This window comes from Macrosteles quadrilineatus, unplaced genomic scaffold (genome assembly GCF_028750875.1).
Source record: "Macrosteles quadrilineatus isolate MER2022 unplaced genomic scaffold, UCM_ALF_1.0 Scaffold_3__2_contigs__length_128488019, whole genome shotgun sequence".
Taxonomy (NCBI): Eukaryota; Metazoa; Arthropoda; class Insecta; order Hemiptera; family Cicadellidae; genus Macrosteles; species Macrosteles quadrilineatus.
The window spans coordinates 5,651,891-5,677,904 of record NW_026542596.1 but is presented as its reverse complement, the minus strand read 5'-3'; the positions used below and the strand labels follow the sequence as shown (position 1 = coordinate 5,677,904).

Below are 26,014 nucleotides of genomic sequence, written 5' to 3'. Positions count from 1 at the left end.
CTATATCTTGAGCAAACAAAACCCCCTATACATGACTTACACCACTTTTAGCTGAACCAATCTTTCATATAATATTTTCCAAAGGTACCGGTACTATACGTGTTAACGACCAATTTTCCACTTTTGAGAGATTTTTTAGTGCTGGTAACTGAGGAATAACTTTCATATTGTTCCAAAAGGCTTGAGACGTTACTGTATTTCTTTTTATGTAGAAGTACACCGATTGCAGGAAACGTTGATGTCTGACATTTCAATGTATCTAGAAAAGACAATTAGTTTTTCATTAGGCCTAATGTAATGGACAACTTAAGTTTCTTAAGGAATACCTATCTAAATATGTTTATTTTCATACCCATTGATTATGTAACCTGAACAGGTGACTCAAGCAGTTTTAAATAATGATTGTTTTGTGGAACTTTTGATTGTTTCAAACAGTTTTGCTTATCAAAAATCCTCAAGTAATTAATATATAAAAAATTATACAGTCACTAAAAATCATGAAATAATTTATTTTTGTAAAAAAATACAACCGACTTCAAACGCTCTAAAAAGAATGAAATAATTTCAATAAAGTACACTTTTGTATTAGGCAAGCTCACGTATTTCAAGTCGGCGCGGCTCAAACTGCAAATATGATTGAAATTAAAAATATTGTGTGTGTATTTTGAAAATCAATAAATTGTAGCTGGATAACATAAATATATAAAAAACATACTGAACTGTTTTGTTTATTTATAAAAGGAAATATTTTCTTTTATTTTATGTTTACTTCAGAATAAATGCATTATGAAAATATCACACACAAATGTTCTATATGAATAGGAAAATAATTTAGTTTGATATTATGATAGGGAAAAGAAGCTAGTTTAGTATTAAAACGTTACTTTTCCAAGTTAGAAACATTTAAATGCGTTATAATCTTTTTAAAGATACTCGTTAATACCACTATAATGCCGATCTCTGATTACGGTAATAAAATAACACTTAACGCATAACTATGAAAAAGACATGCAGATTAACACCTTTAGTTATAGATAGTCACCTGCAATATGGACACCCTCTTTCAATTTTGTATCAAAAATCTTCATAGAGCCGCGCCGATTTAAAATATGTGAGCTTGCCTAATACAAAAGTGTACTTTATTGAAATTATTTCATTCTTTTTAGAGCGTTTGAAGTCGGTTGTATTTTTTTACAAAAATAAATTATCCAAACCATGTGTAATAATTGTCCAAGCAGACCAATAGGTAATTAATATAATATAATGTAATATAGAAAACTTTTAAATAACCTAATTATGTAAATATGTGATAGCCACCTTTTGTAACAAAATTGCTTCAAATTTAATATAATTTACTTAGATAACTTTTCCAAATTCAAAATTAGCTCTTTAGCAGATGTGCGTATGTGTGTGAACAGTGACCTAAAAGTCTACAGTGATATAGTTAGTATTGACATGTGATTTGAGTGCAGCAATATCCTAAACCTTCCCACCTTCCAAGAGAGCTGAACTACATAACTTACTAGCTAGTGATACTTAAAACTGGAATTTTTCGTTACATCAAAATTTTGTCCCTATACAAGTTTATTTAAACGATGTAGTGAACATGTTATGAAAGAAGATTCACAGGTCATATAATGTCCCTTTTATAAACATCAAGAATATTTTGACCGGTGAAGAAGACATCTAATTTGGGTGGGACCACTCCTGTAAAACCTTTCTTTATCTGGAAGCCATTAGATTTTTTTTGGCCATAACCTTTTGAACTTTCATACTAAATTTTAACATCAAGAAACTGTTTGCAGCCTATTCCAGAACATTAATTTCACTAATTAGAGGAAGAATTTTTAATAATCTATTATTTCAAAACCAAATTTAAACTTTTAATCCTTAAGTGAAGATAGCCTATCCAAAGATCAATTATTTCATCAACCACATAATTGAACACACACAATACATTGAACAACAGTTAACTTGATCTCAATTTTAAGTCATACAGTTATCTGCTACTGAGTATTTATTACAATTTACAATGTATTATACTAGATATTTCATTCTCCTTATGAATTACCGAAATCACAACCGATACCCTTTTCTGCTAAAACCGTTTGTAAAACCGATCCTTTGTTCACGGATGTTTTTCTCTCCTGACAAATTTTTTAAAACACAATTTGTTGGTAGATACTTCTATTCTGCCAAGTATACTGAAGTTTTATCTTATAAACCTAACAAAACTGTTAACGAAACGCCACCACCCAACACCCGACGATGTGTATTATCCGTGGGGTTGTGTTGCTTCAGGCTAGGGACTCTGAGCCAGCCCCTCCCCCCTCCTACACTACCCGCTCAAGGTAACTCAGCTGACCGTAGATCACCTGATTTTAAGTTAAGAATGATTACAAGCATTCCAAGGTCAAAGTTAGGTATTATTAGCAAAAAGTAGTTTTTCACCTTTCCCTTACAAAAAACAAAAAAAACAAAAAAAAAAAAACAAGAAACATGACAATGGCTCTACAACAAAGTAGAATAAAATCTTCATGAAACAACAGAATTTGATGTGCATTTCCAAAAATTTGAAAATAACAGTTTTAATGGTTTAACTATATTATCTTTAATTCCAGCTGGATAAGGCCAAGTTGAACCCAATGTACCCTAACCTGATACCAAAGACATACAGAGACGTAGAGCTGACTCCAATAATGCAGCTCCCCGATGTCAAACTGTACAGGGTGAAAGCTCAGGTGAGGGAAAGATTTCCTTAGTCATTGTTGGTGCAAAGCAAAATTTAAAACACAACATTGTATTATAGTCTGGGTAATGGTATTACCAATGAAAATTTACAACTTTTAATTTGTATGTATCTTCTATCTATATATTTAATTCCGTAAGCGAATCGGTCCCCACAATATCTCAAGCTAGGAAAAAGCAGTGGCAGTTCGAGGAATAATTTTTTGGGTAAGCCTGACAAAGGATCAAGAAAGGGTTTGTTGGGGGACGAAATGTTTGAAGGGCTTTCCCCCTTCAATTTTTAAATATATTTTAAAATTTAAACGCAAAATAATGAGTATGAATGCTTTTCCTATATTTAAATATGATTAAATTTCTATATTCATCCATAATTTTGAAATTTCTACCAAAATGTCGGGTAGGCCCGAGCTTACCTGGCATGCCCTCTGGAGCCGCCCCTAGAAAAAGGTAGCATAACTGTTGAGGATTAATTTTAAAGCTTATGGTCCAAGGACAGTGGGAAAAATGTCAGAATTGTCAAAAATTACCCCTGCTCTGCCTCACATGCTGTCGTAGATCCAGTCATTTTCTAATCCAAGTACTGCTACAGCTGTTTCTATATGCTGTTTGAAATATAGCAGCTGATGTAAACATTGCATATTTGTATGTTTATTGATTTTAGTCTTCTGTTTTTAGGTTAGAATGGTAATGCAGTGTTGAAATGTATCGTGTTAGAGGAAGACCGCGACTAAATTTGTCAAATAGTGTGTTTTTAATTTCAATTTGCATACATAACTAAAAATATGGTCCCCTAGTTTCATATTACTTGTAATAATTTATTTATTTGTAAATACCTGTTTATGGTAATCCATGGATTGCACATAAAAACTAGTCTTGCCACAAAAAAATGCCATATTTTCAGGTTACGCAAGGGCATATATTTACCATTGTCATCCAATCCAGTTGAAAACCAATCAGCTGATTTCACTAGATGCAAATCTGACAGTAGTTCTACAGTTCTAGACTCAAAAAGTAAATCTTTTCGTGAACTTTATCAGATTAATGTTTACTTGTGCCATTTAACTGTTATTATGTTTTTGTGTTAATACATCGATGTACTTCTTTGTTTTTTAAAGTGACTCTCTTCATTGAAAGACAATTTCTTTGTAGGAACGTCTACCTCTTACCTTGTGTATTAAAAAATCTTGAAATTTAATATTTATTTATTTCATGAACTAAAATTTATTTAAGTTAATGTTAAAAACCAAATTGTGTGTTTTTAAAAAAGTACCTCATTAACCTATACTGTGACTGACAGATTGTCAGGTCTGTCAGTCACTGGTCGGCAGGGTTCATGGACCAGGAGACATGGGAGGGCAGCATCCACGAGGCCTACGTAGACATCATCAGCAAGGCCAAGCGCTACGTATACATTGAGAACCAGTTCTTCATCACTCTAGCTTCGCTCCAAGTGAGAAACCAGATAGGTGATGCGTTGTTCAAACGGATTCTGCGTGCTCATAGGTAAAATACTTTGAATGAGTTAGGGTAGAAAGAAAATATTCATGTGCACTAGGATGAGATTAGTTTTATATGACGACATACCAAGGTTATTTTAAGATGAAGGACGAGTGTTGAGTGGATTAAATGATAGTTTTATTATTGATTAAGTTCAGATGGTTCAGTCGCCAGGACTATGTGTTAAAACCCCTATAATCAAGAATAGCTAACTCAGTTTCAAACCATACAAAATTACAGCCTCATCTCAGAATCAAACTGTAAATCTTCAAGGCAAGCACTGTATAAACTCGGCTAAAAGTCTTGTCAATTAGCGTGGCGTGTAGAAAGGGTAGTGTGAGAAAGAGAGAAAACTTCCCTCACCACTCTTATATTCTGAATATGTTTAGATGAGATCTATTTGAAATTTTCAAGACGATTGCAAAATAAATGGTATCAGCAATCTGATATATACTTTCTCCCATTAGCTTGTCAACAACCTTAATCATGGGTAAGCGATGAGCGTAACTATGATATTTAATAGTAAAAATCACAAAAGTTGCATTAACTTTGGCTCCGCAACTTTTACAGGAATGGTTGCACTATTTTGTTTAGAATTATAAGGACAAGTATTGACAAATTTCAATAAAAATTCGATTTTTTTTCAAAAAATCCATTTTTTTCGTTTTTTATGGAAAAATAACATAAGTTACAATAACTTTGAACCGTAATTTTTACAGGAATGGGAGGTTGCACTATGTTGTTAAGAATTATAAGGATTATCACATACTAATTTCAATCAAAACCTTTATTTATAAAATAAGACTTTTTCTTATTTTATGGGAAAATAACTTGATTTACAATAACTTATGAGCCGTAATTTTTACAGAAATGGGAGGAATACCACTTTGTTCAGAATTTCTACAACATACTCAATTTTTATCAAAATTGTTCAGGTAATTTTTGAGAAAATCCGTTTTTTCTGTTATTTTATGGGTTTTTATGGGGAAATCAACATTAAAAATCTGAATTTTAAAAAATGAAAAAATATACCTGGTGATACCATGGATTAGTACCTACTACCTACATATCAAATTTAATCAAAATCGGACCATAGGTGTAGTCTGTAGCTCTGTACACATCCACACATACAGACACACACATCACTTCGAAAACCACTTTTTTGGGTCCAGGTTGACCCAAAACGGATATATATCTCAGAACTGAAACTCAAAAATGTCGATAAAAACAATACTTTCTCCATATACTATGGTATAAGGGGAGAAATTAAAGGAACTTTGGGGGAGAAAGGTTCTAATGTGCATTCTGCTTACCAGCTTACCACTCTAAATGGTTTGATCAATACCCACCTATTAATGAGCTCCAAGTTGATTGTCTACAACTTCGAGGTTGAACTAATACCCCTCTACTATTTCCAAGAAGTCGCTTGGGCAAAATATCAAATAATTAATTGTGAACTTTTTTGTGTGCTGTTAACTGTCTGGGATTCTTTACTTTGGCAAGTTAATTGCATATATAGCCTACCTATTCCTTCTTGCTTAATTTGAAACATGACACTGGTATTGCAGAGAGAAGACTCAGTTCCGAGTGTTTGTCGTGATGCCGCTGCTGCCAGGCTTTGAGGGAGAGGTTGGCAGTCCGTCAGGCTCGGCTCTTCATGCCATTACTCATTGGAACTATGCATCCATCAACCGGTAAGTCTACAAAATAGTTTAATTAGTTCTTACCCGCACAATCAACAAATAAGTAAGGGAATCTTATCCCATCCTTATGGCCAAGATGGGAAGTATTTTGATTTCAATGTGTTGTACTTCATTCAAAGGACTGGCTTTGGGTATTGAGGTACCGTAGACATCCTGTCTATTTGGACAAGCTAAAGCGTTTTTACTTGAAGAGGACATAGTTAAATAAGTCTCTAATGTACACTACTGGTAGGGTTATGGCAAATTTCCCTATAGGGAAATAAATTGCCCCCCGCAACCGGCAACCTAACTGGTAGCTATTACCTACCGTAGGTGGCACGATAAAACCTAGGCCTGGGACCGATTTATTTTTCATTTTGATGTCCCCAGAGGTCAAAAACACCATTAGTTCAAATTTTTATATATATAGATTCAAAATATAAAAAATACATGATTAAAAACAAACCTACCCTTTTTTAACTCTTAAACTTTTATTGAACAACGACTATTTTCAACATATTATATATATACAGGGTGAGTTTTAAATGAGTTCCCCCCTACTTTTTTCAACATTTCTTAAGATATCAACTCCCAACCACGTCAGATTATTGTAGAGTAGTAAGTACTTCATTTTGACTGTGTATACATTTTTGGCCGTCATCTTGGATCTGCCATATTGGATACAAAGTTTTTTTCAAATGTAAAGGTAGGCTTGTGACCCATCGCTTCAAACTAGATTTTTACGCTGAATACGTTGTTGCAATCTGTTAAAAAAAATCTTGATCCATTCTAAAGTTATGAGCACTTTTTATGACTTAATTTTTAGCCCATTTTAACATTGGGCATTTACAAATGAAGACCATTATATCAAAATAGTGCTAGATAAAGATAAGTATACACCACCATTCATTGTCGACCTTTATTTACTTGGTTATGACTGATGTATTTTATCGGCCGCCATCTTGGATCCGCCATTTTGAAATGTGATTAATTATTTTAAATATGAAGATGGTGTTGTGACCCATCATTATGAACTACTTTTTTATGCTGAACTGGAAATTTTATGCTGGACAAATGGAAATTGGCTTGCTGCAGCGGGGGTATTTTTTTCTCTTACAGTTTTTATACTAAGATAGTTGATGCTTTGAAATGAGTTGCATCTTTAAAAGCTATTAAAGGCCATTTAAGCCTATAAAAATACAATTAGTTTGAGGGCCTTACTCAAAATCTGTTATACAGAGGGAAAGATTCTTTGATGGTTCGTCTGAAAGAAGCCGGAGTCCCTGATCCTTCAGAATTCATCACTTTTCACGGACTTAGGACACATTCTGAACTTAATGGAGAATTGGTATGTGTACACACAGTTAAAAATACCCTATGATAAGTTCTGTAAAATTAGTTAACAGAAGTTGTGGTTTTAAAACCATTAATTCCCGGGTCTGGGCATCAACTAGGCCTCTTTACCTTTTACTATCTTTCCCTAGTTCATTTTCCTTCTCCATCTGCCATCCCACTCATCTCTTCTCCACACCACTCTTCACCTCCTTCCATCTTCTTGGCGTTCATCCTCCTTTATCACTATCAACATCAACTATATTTTTCTTCAAATTCTCTCATGTCAAAATAATCTTACTCTTTCTATCTAACCACTTTTTTTTTAATGGAATTTTGAAAATAAAGAATAAGCTCTTTGTGTTATATAAATAATAATACAATATTATTGACAGAGTGAAATTTGAAAACCAATTAACAATATGCAGAATAATTTGCTGAATTTTAATAATAGACTCAAAGCAATTCCAACTATGTACACTTGAAAAAGTAAGATCTTTCTTGTTAGGCTTCTAGTTTAGTTAATGGTTGACAGAATTCAATGTGATAAGGCTGCCACACTCCAGGCCAACCCTTGAAGTAACTTGTAAATTATTGACGTGCGTAAAGGACTGGAAAAGATCGATATTTGGTATCAATACGTAGGAGCATATCGATATGCCCGTATCGGTACACCTATAACCAATATCGTATTGAATATCAAATTGTTTATTTATTTGTAATCTAATTTTTAAGGTAAGTAACCCTTCCTCCCTCAAATGTAGTAGTGGGAATTCGATATTTTACTCTACCGTCCTCAAAAACACCGATAAAACATGTATTTTCAGTTATGTTTTGCAAATAACCTCAACACTAGGGCCATAATTATTGGAGGTGGCACCCTCATTATCTATATTATACTATTAAATGTGTAAGTAGGCCTACCCACCACCACTATGTACTTTTTCTGTACAGCATAACCAGTACGATACGATATCTTCAAATTCAAATTCAAATTCAAATAGTTTATTGCCATTAAGTATACATGTCATACAATAGGCCAGGTCAATGGAGATAATATACAATTCAAAGTACAATGTACAGAGTCAAGTGTAAATAGATGAACATGCTATACTAATAAACTAATAATACTGGGTTTTTGTACAAAAGTATTTGAGATGTATTGATAATGATGATAATAATACTGTTTATAGTTAAGCAAACAAGTTGGGTAAGTGCCTATAACAAAATAATTAAGGCTAAAATTGGCAGTAAGATACAGCTTAAAACTAAATAACAATACATTTTTAAATAAAGTTCACAGAAATAACATTATTATGAAAGACTATTATATCACAGTTCATGAAACCATTATTACATACTTTAGAAACAATACCCTACTTAACAATTAGAATTTTACAGAAAATCATCATGTTTGAAAGATAAAAATTCCTCGATAGAGTAGATAACCTTTCTGTTCAAAAAATCGGTCAATACATTTTTCAGTGACTTAATAGGCAAGTTGCGTACATTTTCAGGGAGGGCATTGAAAAGTTTAAGTTGTAAATATTTATAGCTGCGCTGTGTTGAGGCCAGTCTTAATGATGGTAACTCTAAATTATTCCTTAGTCTGGTGTAATGATTGTGAGTTAATGAGCGAGATGAGAATTGTTCAATATTTGTTTTTACAAAAATGATATTCTGCAAAATGTACACACTTGGTAAAGTAAGAATTTTGTATTCAGGAAAAAAGGTCTTACAACTAACTCTACTTTTTATGCCAGCTAGGATACGGATTGCTTTTTTCTGTTTTTTAAAAACGTTAACTGCCCCACTACTACTGCCCCACAAAATTACCCCATAAACTAAGTGACAATGAAAGAATGCATAATAAACATTAATTAACGTACTTAAACTAACATGATTTTTCAACCTCCTGAGCAGAAACAAAGAGTTACTTAACCTTGCAACAACCATTTCAGTATGACTACGCCAAGATAACTTACAGTCTAATATGATTCCTAGCAGTTTAGCATTTGATACTTCAGATACAAGATTTGTCTGTGAAAAAATAATTGAAACAGTTTTGTCATTGTTTACTGAAAATTTATTTGCCTTAAACCAACTATCGGCTGCTATTTTCATCTCCTCAGTTTTAATTTTTACCTCTTGCAAAGATTTGCTTGAGACTATTAAGGAGGTGTCATCTGCATACAGTACTGATTTTGAAGGAAGATTAGATGGAAGATCATTTATTGCAATTAAAAACAAAAAAGGGCCAAGTACAGAACCCTGGGGTACTCCTGCTGTGACTTCTTTCCACTGAGAGGTTTTATTGTTGGCTGATACCATCTGATATCTATTTCCTAAATATGATTTAAATAGATCTAAAGTTTTAAATAGATCTTCCGATACGGGTGAACAGAGATACACGAAGGTTCTGTTACGATACATTGACTCGTATCGCACATTACTACTTGTAAAACAGTCCCGAGCTAGAGCTAGAGCATAGCATTCTAGGAAGTGAAAGTGGGAAAAATCAATGTGAATGCTAGAATGGATGGTTTATTCTACAAAAATGCTACATAGGTAATACAATTATTTACAAAGATCTAAGTTATGGCATGTAAGATAAAACATAAAAAATAAAACAAAAGAACAAACAGGCCTATAGCAAAACTGTTATTTTAATTTTGAAAAACAAAAAACAATTGGCACAGATTAATCTATATGCAATTTGGAAAAACATTTAAATTGATGTCTGTGGAATCAACAAATAGACAAATATCTCCCTGTGCATCAGCTGGATTACTATAATTTGTGATTGACATTAGTTGATCCATTAAATTATACTTTTAAATTACACCAGTGTGTGCCTCATAAAACCAAGATTATTGTTCCCTTAGTTATACATCTTTAAATTGATTTGACAGGTGACTGAGTTGATATACGTTCACTCAAAACTGTTGATCGCAGACGACACAACAGCCATCTGTGGTTCTGCCAACATCAACGACAGAAGCCTGTTGGGTAGCCGGGACTCTGAAGTGGCAGTTGTAATACAGGTAAAGGGCAAATGATGATTACATATTTGTCTTATGGCATATTCAGTTTTGACGTTTTTGTTTAGATGAGTGCTGCAAATAGATAGATAAACTATTTGTTACATTTATTCAGATCAGAACTCAAGGCACAGCAGAATTGCAGGTGTTCTAGAACTTAGCTTTGCATAACTAATTTCTTCCATTGTAACTATTTTTAAGAAAATAACTAAACAAATAATACTGATGCTTTTTTTCTATGTAGGCTACCCTGATTTATCACTGTTTTCTAAGGAAAAAGGGGGATGGAAGTGAAAAAGAGGAAAGGGGTCTTACCCAGTGTTTTGTTTGGTACCTTTTATCTTATCTCAATTTATAGTAACTAGTGATACTAATAGACCTATTATACAAAACAATGGTTCTAGTAAAAATAAAGATTCCAAAATTATAGTAACAAATAATCTAAGCATATTACAGATAATTCTTTCTTGCAATTTCTTGATATTTATCTAAATTGACTTGTAGACACCTGGAATTAAGGATATCCAGTAGATTTCTAACAAAGATGGTCTGAAGTAAGACCTAAAAAAATGTCAAATTTTGAAATAACTGAAGACTTATTTATAATAGAACTTAGATTTTTTTAAATAAATTATTTCCAATACTTGATAGTTTTTTTATTAAGAGAACAATTCAGATTCTGGCTTTGTTGCTATTTAGTAACACATTGATTTTAGCTGTAATCGTGTCAGGATTTTTTTTTATTATAGAGATGTGGCAAAATATAATTTTACAAAATACTTAAACAGAAGACTTTGTTGTTCCCATAGTCTAAATGTTCTAATACGTTCATCATTAATTCATTTGGTTTACTAATGGTTTGATGTGTTCCTCACAGGATGAAGAGTTTGAGGAGGTGACGATGGGTGAGGAGACTGTGAAGGTAGGTTTCTACTGCGGAGAGCTTCGACAGAGACTGTTCAAGGAACATCTTGGACTGTTGTCTCCAGGCAGCAGCTCTGTGGACCTCAGGGACCCAGTGTCTCCTCAGTTCTACCATGACGTTTGGAGAACCACAGCCAAGACTAATACGGAGATATTCGAGAAGGTGAGGAGTTGGAACTACAAAGTGTCTACCAAGACACAATAATTATTTTACTGGGGGTGTTGCAGAAGTCATCTGATAATCTAGGAGGTCACTTAATCACTGGTTAACTGGAGGGTTTACTAATTTTACTAGAGGGGCCACATAAGTAACAGATTTCACTAGGATGTCTCATAAGTCAATTTTTACTTTAGAGGTACTTGTTGTTATCTATTTTAACAATTTCATGTAAATTAAATATGTACTTTAAAACAGTTTATTTTATATTTATCCTTCAAAATGGGAAGAAAATAATGAAAATCGTATACATTTTTCTCTTAACTATTTATGAAGTCCGAACAAAATTTTAAAACAGTTAATTTGATTTTTATCCTTCAAAATGGGAAGAAAATGAAAATCGTATACATTTTTTTACTAACTATTAATGAAGTCCAAACAAAAAGAAATTTTCACTCCCATTACTTGGAGAAATTCATGAAATTCCATTCAACTCATGAATTCTTTCTGAAATTCAATAACTGTCCCTAACAGATAAACTACACATTATACAGGAACATTTTATGGCATAAGGTCAATTGAATGTTTTATTCATGACGCTGGTAGACACCCTTACCTGATGTTAATTGTTACACCAAGATGTGGTTTGCAGCAAGAACTGACAAATTAAGTTTCTTTAATTGACTCTAGAATTGTTTGGAGCTATTTGTATTTAGTTTGTTTAAGCATTAATATTGTTAGTACAATGAGTAAGGATTTTAAGTCTAAGGTATGGAGTGATATTCTAATTACAATTTGGTTTTATCCTTGACTACCCAGCCTGACGGATTCTCTTTGTTTTAGGTATTTAACTGCATCCCCAGTGATGAGGTGACCAACTTTCAAACACTACGCCTCTACCAAGACAAAATGCCTCTGCACTGCACTGATCCTTCGTTTGCTGAGAAACTCATGCAAGATATCAAGGTATTGACACTGGCAGGTGCTGCTTATGTAGAACAATACTGCTTTCTAAGCTTATTGTTTTGATGTAAAACTTATTTAAAGTAAGCTCTGTTCCTTTGATTCCCCATGAATGAGGTTATCAACATTCTTTATCAACCATGGTTATCAACAATGCTTTTATTAACAAGACAGAAGATTTGACAATGGGACTGATTGCCCCGAAACTATAGTCATCATAAAAAAGACGACTAGGATTGAAGAGGTAAAAAAGGTATTTAACCTATTATTAGTACTCTTTATCAATCCAGGAGGCAAAACATGGATAAATTATCAACATTCATTGATTGTTTCAGGGCCATCTTGTTATGTTGCCGTTGAACTTTCTTCGAGACGAGATCCTCACTCCGAACCCCAGCTCGGTCAATGGTATGATGCCTACCACCCTTTGGACCTAGATAGACTTGCTGTACGTCACAAGGAAACTACATTATTATTGCAGTTGAAAATGACAGTACATCGTCTTAAGAAAGCAAAATATTGAAAGTTACCACTTAGCAAGGCAGCTTTTTGAAGCTTTTATAATAGAAATGGGCCAATTCAGATTCTTTATACTTGTGACTTATTATTCAATACTTAATCTCCAGAATATTAGTTGTTACCTATTTTATTGGCTTTAGTTTTTTACTACAATTTAGCATTATTTGTCTCCTGTGACCATAGTGGAATTGCCATCCACTCCTACACAATCAGGGTTTATTTTGCAGATTATAGTGCAAGATTATCCTAAAATAAACCCAAATATTCAAATCCTGAAAAAAAATCATAAATAGAATTGTCCCCCAAATAAGGTTTTGACCATCTAAAGGCGGCTCCAGACATGCACCATTCGCCAAGCACCGAACAGCAACTCGCCAAATTGCGAATAGTGTGGATAGGGGTTTGTCTATTTGGCAAGCAGCAAACATTCGTGCTCTTGTTTTCCCGTTTATTGTCAGTATTTTTGCACACATCAAAGTGAACGAATACTTTTGCTATTCTCGAAACAAACAGTTGCTCGGAAAACAACACATGTGTGTAGTTTCTCCTCGTTAATCGGCGAATAGCAAGACCACTAGATCGCCGAAAGTCAAATATTTTGTCCTTTGAGAATGGTGCATGTCTGGAGCTGGCTTGGTTATGGACTAATTAAGGAAAAATTTATCAGCTATCTAAAAATTTAAAAGTGGTTCTGTTAATAAAAATATTCGAGTCAAATAACAATTCAAATTAACACTCGGTAACATTGTTAATATCTGACAATCTTGGAATCGGCCCATCACTACTTTTAAGTCTTAATTTTTCTAGAAGCCAATGATAAAAAAATCTGCTCAATATCTTGAGAAACTTTGTAAGATAAAGGTATATGGTAGTTGTTGTTTTAAGTTTTTATTTTGATTATTTTTTAAAATATTTTTCTACAAAACTAGTAAGAAACTGTGTGTAAAACAAGTAAGAGTGAAAATGTTTCTATGTTGAATTTGTGATTTAGTTTTGTATGAAATTTTAAAATCTTAAGTAATTGAGTGTAAACTAAATGTTTTTATATGTTTCTATTGCAGCTTTTAAATGTGAATTTTTGTTTTGTTTTGAAATATGTACCTGGTTTTAAATTAAGGTTTACTTTAGTATTTCACTTAAGATATAATTCTTAAATCCAAATACACAAAAAGGAGATAATTCATGGGAAAAACTAAAATGTCTATTCGATCCACGTATATTTTGATCAATGTCTATAAGTACAAACTAGAATTATAACATTTCCATTAGGATTATTAATTATGTAGGTACTTTGGTGTTAATTAAGACATTTTCATTTTACCCATTATAGTTTTCATTGTGCTTTTTTATCCACTCAATAAAATAAAATAGAGCCTCGATTACCTAGAGTACCTAATAAAGAAAAGGCTGATAGCCTTAATAAATCAAATCTCAATTGAATCCTTGATTCTACAACATGTTGTGTTACCTCTATGAATTGAAAGGTTGAAAAAGATAAATCAAAGCTATTGGATCCTTTGAGATACTACCGGTACCTCTAAAATTTGACGGTTTTATATAAGTTTTTCACTTTTCAGTAAAAGTTTTGGTTACCTTAATAAAATCAAAGTTGTACAGTAGTGGACAAAATTCTGTAGTATATATAACTGATGCTATCTTGACACAACTAAAAAAATGTAATAGTCAAATCATCAAAAAATAACTGGAACTGGTGGATGATTGACTGATGTTATTAGCCAATAAATAGTTTGTTAACACGTTCGCTGCTGAGCGCTAGATGCCGGGACGGCGCCAGTTGCTGAACTAACGCTCGGCCGCTGCGTGACATTGCCACCGATACACTGAATTACAATAAAAACAACAGTAGTTATACTGGATGGCAATGTTCTGCAATAAAACTGGCTTTGGATATAGTACTAAGTGATTCTGATAGATAGCAGCACTACCCAGGTTACAGTCGTTAAAGTAGTGTTGCTATCTAGCAGGAAAGAGGTAAAACAAAGCCCTGTTCCAAACGACCCTGGTGGTGATTTGGGAAACTATATTTTTTATTGTCAGAAAAGTACGTCCCCACGAGCTGCAAAGAAATATAGAACGCTTGTGACGTGCTGGCTTATCCATAGCAACGTTAAACAACAATGAACGGTGACGTTCTGGAACGTTCTTAGCTCCTGGCGCCGTGGCCCGGCTGACGTTCCGGAACGTCCGTAGCAGCGAACGTGTTAACGTCCTGATCTCTAAAAGAATATTTTTGTCTCTAACTTGTCCATTTAAAGATGAGTTTCATTAATTCCAAAAATGAACTTTTTAATTCTAACTTTTGTGTTTTGGAATTTATTTGAATCTGTCGTTACCCTTAGGATTATCATTATATACATATCAAGATTCCGCTGTAACTGGAAAAATATTGGTAACACTTCCTTTAGTCTGTGAAAAAACGTAAGCGGTTTGAGGGGAGGTTCCACGCCACTTTTTTTCTTAATTATGCTGCAGCTTTTAGAAGTTATGGCAAACCTCAGCTGTTGAGCAATTGTTTTAAATGCGTGATCAATTGGAGGGACAGATTTCTTCCCCTAAAACCACCTTAATATTGTGAATGGAGAATAGTTAAAAATGTAATGGCGAGTGTGAGATATTTTTGAAAACCAAATTATAACATCTGAACAGTTCTCGCAGAAAAGAAATCTGCTTACTTAAGTAAGCTATTGGCACTAAGTCTCTGATTGTCAATACTCACAACTATATGTAGCATTATAGAAATGCCAAAACTTAATTTTCTAAGCAGTATTAAGTAGTATAATCTATGATCAAACATTTTACCACTATGTAAGTACTTCTGTAAATATTATTCTAGATGTGAAAATATTACATTGTATTCAAGGCTCATAGATACAAAGTGCCTTTATAAGAATATTATACTATTTTTAGTATATGGAAAACAGCTACCCTGTCTTATTGTATATTTTCAAATTTTCTGATGTTTTATCAAGTAAGTATGGTATGGTGCATGATATAGATGTTTATGATCTGTGACTTATTTCTACCCAACGAAGAGCTCCAGAACTATGTTTGTTATACAGTTTTATTTTTTTTATGTTCACCAATCATATTAGAAATTATATCAGATTTCTTTTTTAATGACCTGTGTATACCAAGCAATTTATTTTTGACTCGGAATCAAATTTAAGCTTGTGATAGAATAGTGCATAGAATTTTCTTGTTAACCTCCATATCATGTTGTATTATTGACAAAAGAATATGTATTACACCCTTAAAGGTAAAAAATGAAAATAGGTTTTATAAAATGAGTGTCACATTTTATACATCTTTTTTTGTTGTACGGTTTGATCTTAGACCTAATGTATTGCTATTTTCTTTGCAGAATTCCATTTTTATTGAAACTCTTGTTGCCTTATTGGACCTGGCCTATATGGCTTATTGGTTGCCTATTTTTGTAATGGTTGAGACTGTTGAGAGTTGAGTCAATCGTTAACACTCAACTCAACCAACAACAGGATTTGGTATTTTTGAAATCCTACAGTTGAGAAGTGAGTTAGTGATCCCTAGTTTAGTGGCAACACCGCACAAAATACAGATGACATCAATTCTGGATGGATCCTTTTCTCAGCTAATCTGAATCTCAACTTAATCTGCCATATTTCGAGAAACTGAGGTAAATTGTCAGCTCCGTAGAGATTGTCAGATTGAGGTTATGTCTTACTCTTAGTGATTGCCAAAGTACCTTGTTTAAGTATTAGAAATAAAATTAACTAAGGAGGCTTGTTTCAGGCTATACATCATTATAGGTATACCCGTATGATAAATTATTTGCTTTCTTTGTCTCTATTTAAGAACAAACCACCTTAATTTAAGTTCCTTCATCGTTTTGTTTCTGGTTATTTTTAAATATGTTTGATGTTTAAGCTAAAGCTATATTTGCCAACCAAAAAACATAATTTGATTCATTTTCAAGTTCTTCAATTTAAGATGCATTTCACCAATTATAGTTATATAATCCTATATATTTTGGTCTAAGAACCTTCAGTGAAATACCGGCTTTCATTTAAGCAATTAGTTATTCGAATCTAACGAGTTTCAAGCAAACACAAGGTGAACAACCAACATACAAATTATTGATGGGATAGTGACTATTTTAATGTATACTGTCCAAACTTGGTCTCAGAGATGACCGAGTGGTTTAACTGGCAAAAATACTGGCCATCCATTTCTAGGATGGTATATGAACATCTTTGACATTCTCTAAGTTGGATTGTAGTTTGCCTCAGGGATGGATAGTTTTAACAATCTGAAACATCAGCCAGTATTTTTGCCGGTTAAACAACGCAGTCATCTTTTTAAGACCTGAGATTCAACAACCTTTTTTTGACTGAGAGCCTCTCAAATATGTTAAGCGAAAAAGTCTAGAAATGAAGGACTTATAATGAAAAATAAATTTAAAGTCGTATCACTGGAAATGTAAAAAATAACAATGCTACACCAGTACTATAAATTTATATTTACAACAATGACTTTTTATCTACACACATTCCCATTGACATGTTATTGTATTTGAAATCGAGAGATGGGTCTTGGGTTAGGGTAGTCGTATGGCTTGTATTTTGGTTTCATACTTTTAATTTTTCCAGCCTCTTTGTAAACTGAATCTTGTTGTACTGAAACAATAAAATATGATCTTGAAAATTTCACAAGTTATAAAATATTTTCATACTTAGGTTACAAAAACAAACAAAAATTAATTTAGGCTACCTTTCCTAATTATACTAGGCACGTTTTTTAAGTAAGGACCGTTTTTAAATTTCTTCGTTCCAGCACTGCGAATGGCATTTTCGACATTTGCGCTGTGTATGTGCATCTATTGGTAAGACATAGCCGGAAATTCGAGAAAAATTGGCCGTGTTTACATCCGGTTTCGAGCATTCAAAATGGTGCCGCCAATTGAGACTGCCGCCGACTGTGAAGTGAGCGCTGTAATTAGATTTTTAAGAGCTAAAGGTGTGAAAGCTATTGAATATCATCGACAGATTAGTGAAGTGTATGGCGAGAACATTATGAGTGACGGAATGGTACGCAAGTAGGTAAGGACATTTTAAGACGGCCCCACCAACGTTCATGATGAGCAAGGCACTGGGTACGGGAACAGTAATGACGCCGCCCAGTGCGTTACTCATTATGAACGTTCGTGGTACCGTATTTCAATTCCCATATCCACTTGCATACAATTATGACACTCATAATGTTCTCGCCATACACTTCACTAATCTGTCGATGATTTTTAATGGCTTTCACACCTTAAGCTCTTAAAAATCTAATTACAGCGCGCACTTCACAGTCGGCGGCAGTCTCAATTGGCGGCACCATTTTGAATGCTTGAAACCGGATGTAAACACGGCCGATTTTTCTCGAATTTCCGGCTATGTCTTACCAATAGATGCACATACACAGCGCAAATGTCGAAAATGCCAATCGCAGTGCTGGAACGAAGAAATTTTAAAATGGCCCTTACTTAAAAAACTTACCTCGTAGGTAGAAATCAATTTAAATTTACTTCAATATCAGACACAAAAGTAACATAACCTAGAGTTTACACTTGCAACTATATTTATTCAATACTGCTGAAATCTATAATTAATTGAAATGTGCTGCAACCTGTAAGCAACAGAAAGCTGCAGGGAAGCTTATAAATCACTAAAAATCGTGACTGTGATATCACTATACATCCTTGCAGTGATTAACTATACTGTACTGAACAGAGTAAGCTTACAAGAGGAAAAGATTCTCACTCTCACAACACTCGAAGAGCTACAGACTACCCTCTCCCAGCTCACTATACAACTCATTACAGCAGGAAGCCTACCTACATGGCACGAAAGGTCGTCAATAGCCTGCCCAACCACTTAATCAATCTTAAGAAATCAAGACCTGAAGAGGAAACTCAAAGCCTGGCTAATGGATCTACCATTCTACTCACTAAAGTAATTTTTTGATGGAAATTGTTAAGCAAGATGAAAATTCAAATTACAATCTATGTATATGACACTAACTTACCTAGATTTCATTTCTTTCTTAACACGTTCGCTACTGCAATAGTACGAAATTTTTCATTCACGTGGACCAGCGACGCACATATGTGTCGGCCGGGTTCCACCCATAGACTGCTGTCGCATATATGCATCGGCTAGTCACATTAAAATAGACTGCCATCGCATATTTGCGTCGGGATCCTAATGTTATTAAAATGCTTATATCTTTGTAACGGTCTATTTGAAGGCACTGAATTCCCTGCAGTGGTCTACAGAGATGTCTGACGTACAACTGCGTCGCTTGGTCTGTGGATATGATGATTGGTGACGTCATATGATAGTTGGAAAAACTGGTCTTTACTTTTCTGCATCACTGTATGTATTTATGCAGTATGTATGCTGCATTATCCTATGTAGCTTTTATATTTGTTCAGTAATAAACTGTTCTTGATCAATCTGTTTTTTATTTTACTTACTTTCACCTCAAAACACAAAAAATGAACTGTCGCATATGTGCGACACTTGGTCTATTTATGATAATTTTCACTATTGTCTTCGCTGTAGACCGGGCGTCGCAAATATGGGACATTACAAAAGGTTATTAATAATACAAAAAAAACAAGAATACATTATTTACAAACACAATTGTAGCGTGTTACAATGTAAATGATCACTGTTTTACAGGTTTTCGCCCGTGGTCTGTGTGTATTGTTATCCAAGTGACAGCCGGTCTGAGTGTTAGATTCAAACATATGCCTCGGTCTGTGGCAATGACCGCGGCGTCGCATATATGCGACGCTCAGTAGCGAACGTGTTAAAGATATCTCAATAAAGAAAATTGATTGATAACTACTATGTTTAAGTTGACTAAAGTGGTAAGACAGTTTGGTCTGACCAAAGCGATTCATTGAAATGGTGAGCGATGTGCTGTTGCAGTCTGTAACAATTTACCTTGGCCTAAAATACTCTTATCGTGGATTCCCTAAGGATGAGATGAATACCCCAAAAAATGAATACTGTGAACTAAACGTGTAACTAAAAATCCTAATTTGGTAACAGATAAAATAACTAGGTTCAAAACACATCTTGTTATTCGTTTCATGTCATTCATCTGGCATTGTTGTGTCATTCATCTCATCTCACCTTGCAACCTCACTGGACATATCACTCACCAGTTGACCCAGTTGACATAAAATTAAAAACAAAAATCTAGAAATATAAATTACTTTATTGCTTTGAACGTACACAAAAAACCAACAACATCAAGTGGTAGCTATGTGTATTAAAAGAAGCACCGTCTAAGTCACCCAACAACAATCAACCAAACACACCGGTTTTGACATTGTGGCCATGGTATGATGTGACGGCGTATGTGCTTCTTTGGTAACCTTCTTTAGTAGCCTTGGTCTAGGCAGCAGTGTCTCTCCATCTGGGAGATTGAGGGTTTAAATACTGAGAGGCCCACAACAAAACAAATGTTGGTGTTCGGATGGAATGATGGATGTTTGACTCTTCGTGAGTTGTACGTCAAAACATTGGATTGTTGTACAGTACGGTACTACTTTTCTTATTAGCACAGTGCCGCGTGTGTGCATATAGTCTGAAATCTTGTTTCTTAATTACTTTGACTCTTGTGTTCATAAAAAGAGGGGAATATTATAAAAAAATGAATCAGATTTTTTTTTAATTCACGAAGCTCAAAGGGTTAGAATTAAAAAAAATATATCATAGGCCTAATTATATTGTAAGTTTTATAGGCTAAAACTAGTTTAGGATACTTACTTCTTGGATCAAATCTTATATACTCTAGTTTATCTCCAAGCCTCTCTCGAACAGCGAACGTTTTATGGCCGCTTACTAAGCTCACCATTTCCACCATTATGTGCCTGAAAATGTGTAGTTTTTAGGTTTTTAATTTGGAAGAAACACTCCTCTTTTTTTAGAGCCAATGAATTGTATTTGCTCGTAACAGAAAATATTTTTGAAATGATTTGTTTGGCTAATATGTACAGGAGTCTGTTTACAATCAAAATTGCACACATAATGTAGGTGTGTTCCTTTTTTTGTATTAATTTCTGACGATCCGATTTATTTAGTCCTAGCAAGGGATTCAGTCCCAAAGTGTCAAAACGAGAGCGAGCCTAATATAGGCCTGATTGTAATCATTGCATACTGAAGTTTAATTAAAAGTTATTTGTAAATATGCTAAAAATAATTTACCTTTAATTTCCATGAAAGTATTATACAACACACTTTTATTATTACTCCACAAAAAAAATATACCCTTGGAAATATAAATGTGTATGTTAGCTATGTAAGTAAAAGTTCGACTCATTTAATATTTGAATGATGGATTACGTTTTTACTTTACTATTTGATGGATTTCGTTTTTACTTAACTATTTGATGGATTACGTTTTTACTTCACTATGCGTGTAATTTTATTAAGAATCAAAAGTAAACACAATATAATGAGCCTTATCCTTGTTATAGCCTATTGCAGATGCGCGTGCAACTCGTAAAATGCCTATTTTCATTTTATTATTCAAATCAATGTTGGCGTGGAGGGGGGGGGGGGTGGCGCAACTACCTCTTGTGTGCACAGCGCATCACACACTAACCGCAGGCCTGAATCCAGTTCCGGAACTTATCTTTCAAAGTTTACAAAAACACTGCAGCTGTTTGTGTGGAGCTACTTTCAAATCGGTTCCTCACAGTTGTGAGCACATCTCTACAGTAATCTCAACTGAGGAGTGTGGTGTTACAAGCAAAAATTTGGCTCTCTTCTCATGGATGGACTTTTATGAAAAATACAAGTTGACTGGGAAGGATTTTTGGAAGCACCATTAAATGAACTGAGCACTGAGCCCGATGCATTGTAAACTAACTGATATCATCACTGTAAGAGGAGGCTCCTCTCTAATAGAAAACAAGTTGCCTTGATCAGGCAATAACAAAGTAAATTTCATTTTATTTAGAATAGAATAGAATAGAATAGAAACGTCTTTTATTTGAAGCGGTTTTTAGTACATAAATACACTGCTTTTCAAAACAACTCAAGTCAGGTACAAAGTCTGCAATACAATAATAAAAGAGAACAAATAATTTAACTAAAACTAATACAACTAGCCTATAGTGTCTAAGTTATATGGTCACGAGATAAAGAATACTTTTACGCACACGACAGTACCTATCAAGGTATTATCCACGAATGAATTTTGGTTATACAAAAGGCGCTTAAAATGACAAACTGATCTATGTGCGTGAAAGTGTCCTTTTTCTCGTGACCATATAAGTTAGGTATTACACTGCGCGGCCGTATTCTTCCGCAATAGGGCCATCAATAGATTTTGGCGTGCGCAAATTGTCATGTTGTATGACCCTTTGGAATGACCAAAATTCGTTCCTTATTATATGACCTCATAATAATGGTACCATGGTGTGATACTGTCATGTGTGTAAAAGTGTCCTTTATCTCGTGTCCATATAGGCCTCAGTATTACGCTTTGCAGCCGTATTTTTCCGGAAAACGACCATCAATCGATTTTGACGTGAGTGGTTTTTCATTTTAATAACTTAAGCCGCGTTTACACCGGAGTTTGAAACACGAGTTGCAAACACCTCTAAAAACGCGCATTTTTAGACAAAACATTTTGCTGTTGCAAACAGTTTTTCAGTGTTTGCAAAAGAAATTTTTGTTTCCACTTGAAGTCGGTAATGATCAAAGGGAGTTGCAAACTCTTTGTTTGCAACACTAGTTTCTGTCACTATGAGCCGTTGAAACACGAAACAGAAACATTTCTCCGCCATCCCCTACGCTGCCACCTCCACTTTCACTCACGTGATCACTAGCACCACCCTGTGTCTCGACTCAGTGTTATTAACCCTGTCTGGACTGCTACGCTGCTACTAGCTACCTCGTGTTTGTTGTGACTTGTCTCGTGTCGTGCGAGTTGTGAGTGATGGAAAATCTACTTATTGAGATGGAATGGAGAGATGACAATATTATTAAGTTAATTAGTTTGTACATAGAACAGCAAGTGCTGTGGAATGAAAGTATTTCTGACTATAAAAACAAAAACAAGAAAAACTATGCGTGGAATGACATTTCACCGGAAATGAACTTAAGCAAGGCAGACGTCCAAAATAAAATGAGGAACCTCATAATTCAATTTAACAGATAATCTAAAAAGGGCAAATAACATCCTCGACCCTTGACATCCTCGGAAGGACTGATCCGAGGAACCAGACCGAGGCGAGTCATAATCAAGGTCGAAAGTATTTCAAACATTTTCATAAAACATGGAAACAAAACCATGAAATAAAAATTGCAAACTTTTATTTGAAACTACTGTTTGCAACTGCTGTTTGCAATAAAAGTTTGCAACTTTTTGTTTGAAACTCCGGTGTAAACGCGGCTTTACCTTAGGCCTAATAATAACCTCTTTTCCATTACCAAAATTTGTTTCTGGTATATTTGACCTTGATAAACTTACTGTTGTGTGTGAAAGTGTCCTTTAAGGCTTAGCATGGTAAATTTTGACTTCCAGTTCCAAGTTCCAGGTAAATTAAGTAGTATCTAGGCTTAAACAAACTTAGCATATTTTGTATTCACCGCTAAGAGCATCAACATCAACAAGTCTACCTTATATATAAAGGCTACTTACAGTCTTCGCAATCCTGATTAATTGAGCACTACGGCCGTTTCGGAGATAACTCCATCGTCGGGTGCGTAGTCATCATACACTAAACTGAACTAGGCCTATTTACATATTTACATTTTTTACGAGGTTTCTTCATTTTCATTGCGTCAAAGTTTAATAAATAGTACATGCAACACAAGACACGAAAACATTGAGGCACGTGCACGGCTAAAAACTGACGACCGACTGATCGAACTTTATCACTGCAAAGGTTGGGTGGACGACTGGAATAACTGATAACACTTGTACCAACATAGCTGCTCAAATTATACCTTGTCACAGATGTATATTCTTTTGCCTGGTAGTTGAGTTTTGGAGGTTTTTTAAACCTCCAAAACTTTTAGTTCAGACTAGCTTTTTTTGGAAGCCGCGGCCCTTGATTTAATTACTCTTTAAGCCCCAACTCTCTGATATGAGGCCTTTCATAAACGATCATACTCAGTAGCAAGTTTTCTGGAATTGGTTTTTTGTGCAAAGGATTTTCCACATGTTATACACGTGTAACAGTTCTCTTTTGTATGGAGCTTTATATGTCGAATCAAACTATTTTCACATAATCTTGAAGTCTACCTTAGTTAGGCCTATCTGTTAAGACAGAAAGAGCAAATCTTTAGGCCAAAATCAAACCCATATAAACTTAGACCTAGAAAATGACTATAATGAACTATAAGTTAATGTTTAAGTAAGTTTAACAAGAATAATTAAAAGACCGACATTATTAATACATGGTGTTTTTAAAAGAATGTCGGGATTTAAAATTGTAATTGCTTGGATACTATTGACGCCAGTCGCCAGTACGATGTTTACGGCGCAACAGAAGACATTGAAGACATTCACCTGGCCGGCTAAAAACAAGTAATGACATCGTCAAAGAAATGTGACAATTCTGCACCAGAAGCTCCAAAAAATCGATTGCCCGACAAGTCCTCAGTTGAACATACCTAAATCAACACTTTATGATGTTATCTGTAAAAGATACTTAGGTAGGCCTAGCCTAGTCTTTAAAGATTCAGTTAAGACATCACATAAACCCGCCTATCGCCCTGAACGTACATACTTAGCCAGTTTTACACTCATATAAGATTGATGAAAACCTGAATTTTATTAAATTCACAGAGGATATGCGTCCGGTAACCGTATGTGGATTTGGCGTCCTGCAGTGACGTCACCGGGTTGTGGGGGCTACCGTCTACAACGATACAATGTATAGCCATCGGTGCTCGTGGTGAAGTGGATAGAATGCTCAGCTGATATGCAAGAGGTCCCGGGTTCGATTCCCATCGGTACCTAACTTAAACTTTTCGTCAAAGATTTTGCTTTAAATGCCATTTCTTCTTAACTGTGCATCTTTTGTTAGGATTTTTTGCATTTATAATTTTATTTTATGAACAGAATTTTTTTCATGAACGATTTTTTCGTTATCAGCAAGTTTGGTTGGTTAGGTTAGGTTATGACAGTAACTGCCGGACGCCTAATCCACGTCCGGTTACCGGACGCGTATGCTCTGCGTATTAAATTGTTCCGAATTGTATCTAGCCTAAGAATGAGAAAAAACTGTTTGTTTTTCCCCTTCAATTTGACGTTTAAATCATTTAATTATCTTGACTAGTCCCCGAGCAACGACCGTTTAAAATCCCGGCATTCTTTTATAAGCACCCTGTATAGACAGTAAAACTTACTTGGCTTTGGCTTTTTTTGCAAGTAGTGCTAGAGTTAAAAACATTGTTGAAAACAGAGTAGCCTATCCTTTCTTAATTATTTACACTTAACCAAAGAAAACTAGCTAAAGCAAAGCTCAAGCTGACAATGAATGACTAATGACATTGACGATTGACAATCACACACAATCACAAACAAAACATTAAAAACAAACAACCAAGATGAACATTTTTTTATCTTGTTTGCTCGACAGCATACTTATATTGTATGCAGCCTCGCTGTGCACTACAGTAATTTATTTGACAATTCTGCGATTTTCATTAGTATTTGGAAAATTTTTGTCAGTATTTTTTAGGGGTTTGTTTTAGTTTGGTGGCTTATTTAATTTTGGTTTTTGTTTTTTGTTGTGTCCTGTTAATAGATGGGATTTAGTAGGTTCTTAGGCCTTGATGGGATAGTTGGGAGAAGGGTTTGGGTTGAGTCTTTTCGCTTGAGGGCTGTCAAGGTATCCCGAAAAGGAGGCCCATGGAATATGGATGAAGAACCCAAGGATTGCAATGAATGTGAGTTTTTGGTTTTGTTTTTGGTCTAAATTTTTCTCTTTATGTATATGAAAATCTATGATTTCTTGATATATTATGGTTAGTTTTGAGAATATCTTGCAGATAGTTGGAGCTGTTACATTTCTGTATTATCTTCTGTGTTGATTTAAAAAATCTATTCCTGGCGGATTCATGTGCCGGACATTC

General features: G+C 34.4%; 2 protein-coding genes across 2 annotated transcripts in view; one reads left to right on the top strand and one right to left on the bottom strand.

The window, feature by feature from the left end:
* Positions 1-16,001, top strand: part of LOC128989710 (phospholipase D1-like) — an 87,101-nt gene extending 71,100 nt beyond the window's left edge. The window contains exons 17-24 of the mRNA XM_054411713.1: positions 2,622-2,741; positions 4,046-4,251; positions 5,814-5,939; positions 7,167-7,275; positions 10,172-10,303; positions 11,178-11,387; positions 12,225-12,347; positions 12,680-16,001. Of these exons, the coding sequence (XP_054267688.1) occupies positions 2,622-2,741; positions 4,046-4,251; positions 5,814-5,939; positions 7,167-7,275; positions 10,172-10,303; positions 11,178-11,387; positions 12,225-12,347; positions 12,680-12,781 (1,128 nt within the window). The 3' untranslated portion in view covers positions 12,782-16,001. The remainder of the gene's footprint in view (positions 1-2,621; positions 2,742-4,045; positions 4,252-5,813; positions 5,940-7,166; positions 7,276-10,171; positions 10,304-11,177; positions 11,388-12,224; positions 12,348-12,679) is intronic.
* A 1,355-nt stretch (positions 16,002-17,356) lies between these two features.
* On the bottom strand, positions 17,357-25,443 carry LOC128989712 (39S ribosomal protein L33, mitochondrial-like). The gene is made up of 3 exons (XM_054411716.1): positions 25,286-25,443; positions 20,687-20,790; positions 17,357-17,536 (listed from the first exon to the last, which is right to left on the bottom strand). The coding sequence occupies exons 1-3, from the start codon at positions 25,327-25,329 to the stop codon at positions 17,424-17,426; spliced, it is 261 nt and encodes an 86-aa protein (XP_054267691.1). The 5' UTR covers positions 25,330-25,443; the 3' UTR covers positions 17,357-17,423.
* Positions 25,444-26,014: the final 571 nt, after the last annotated feature.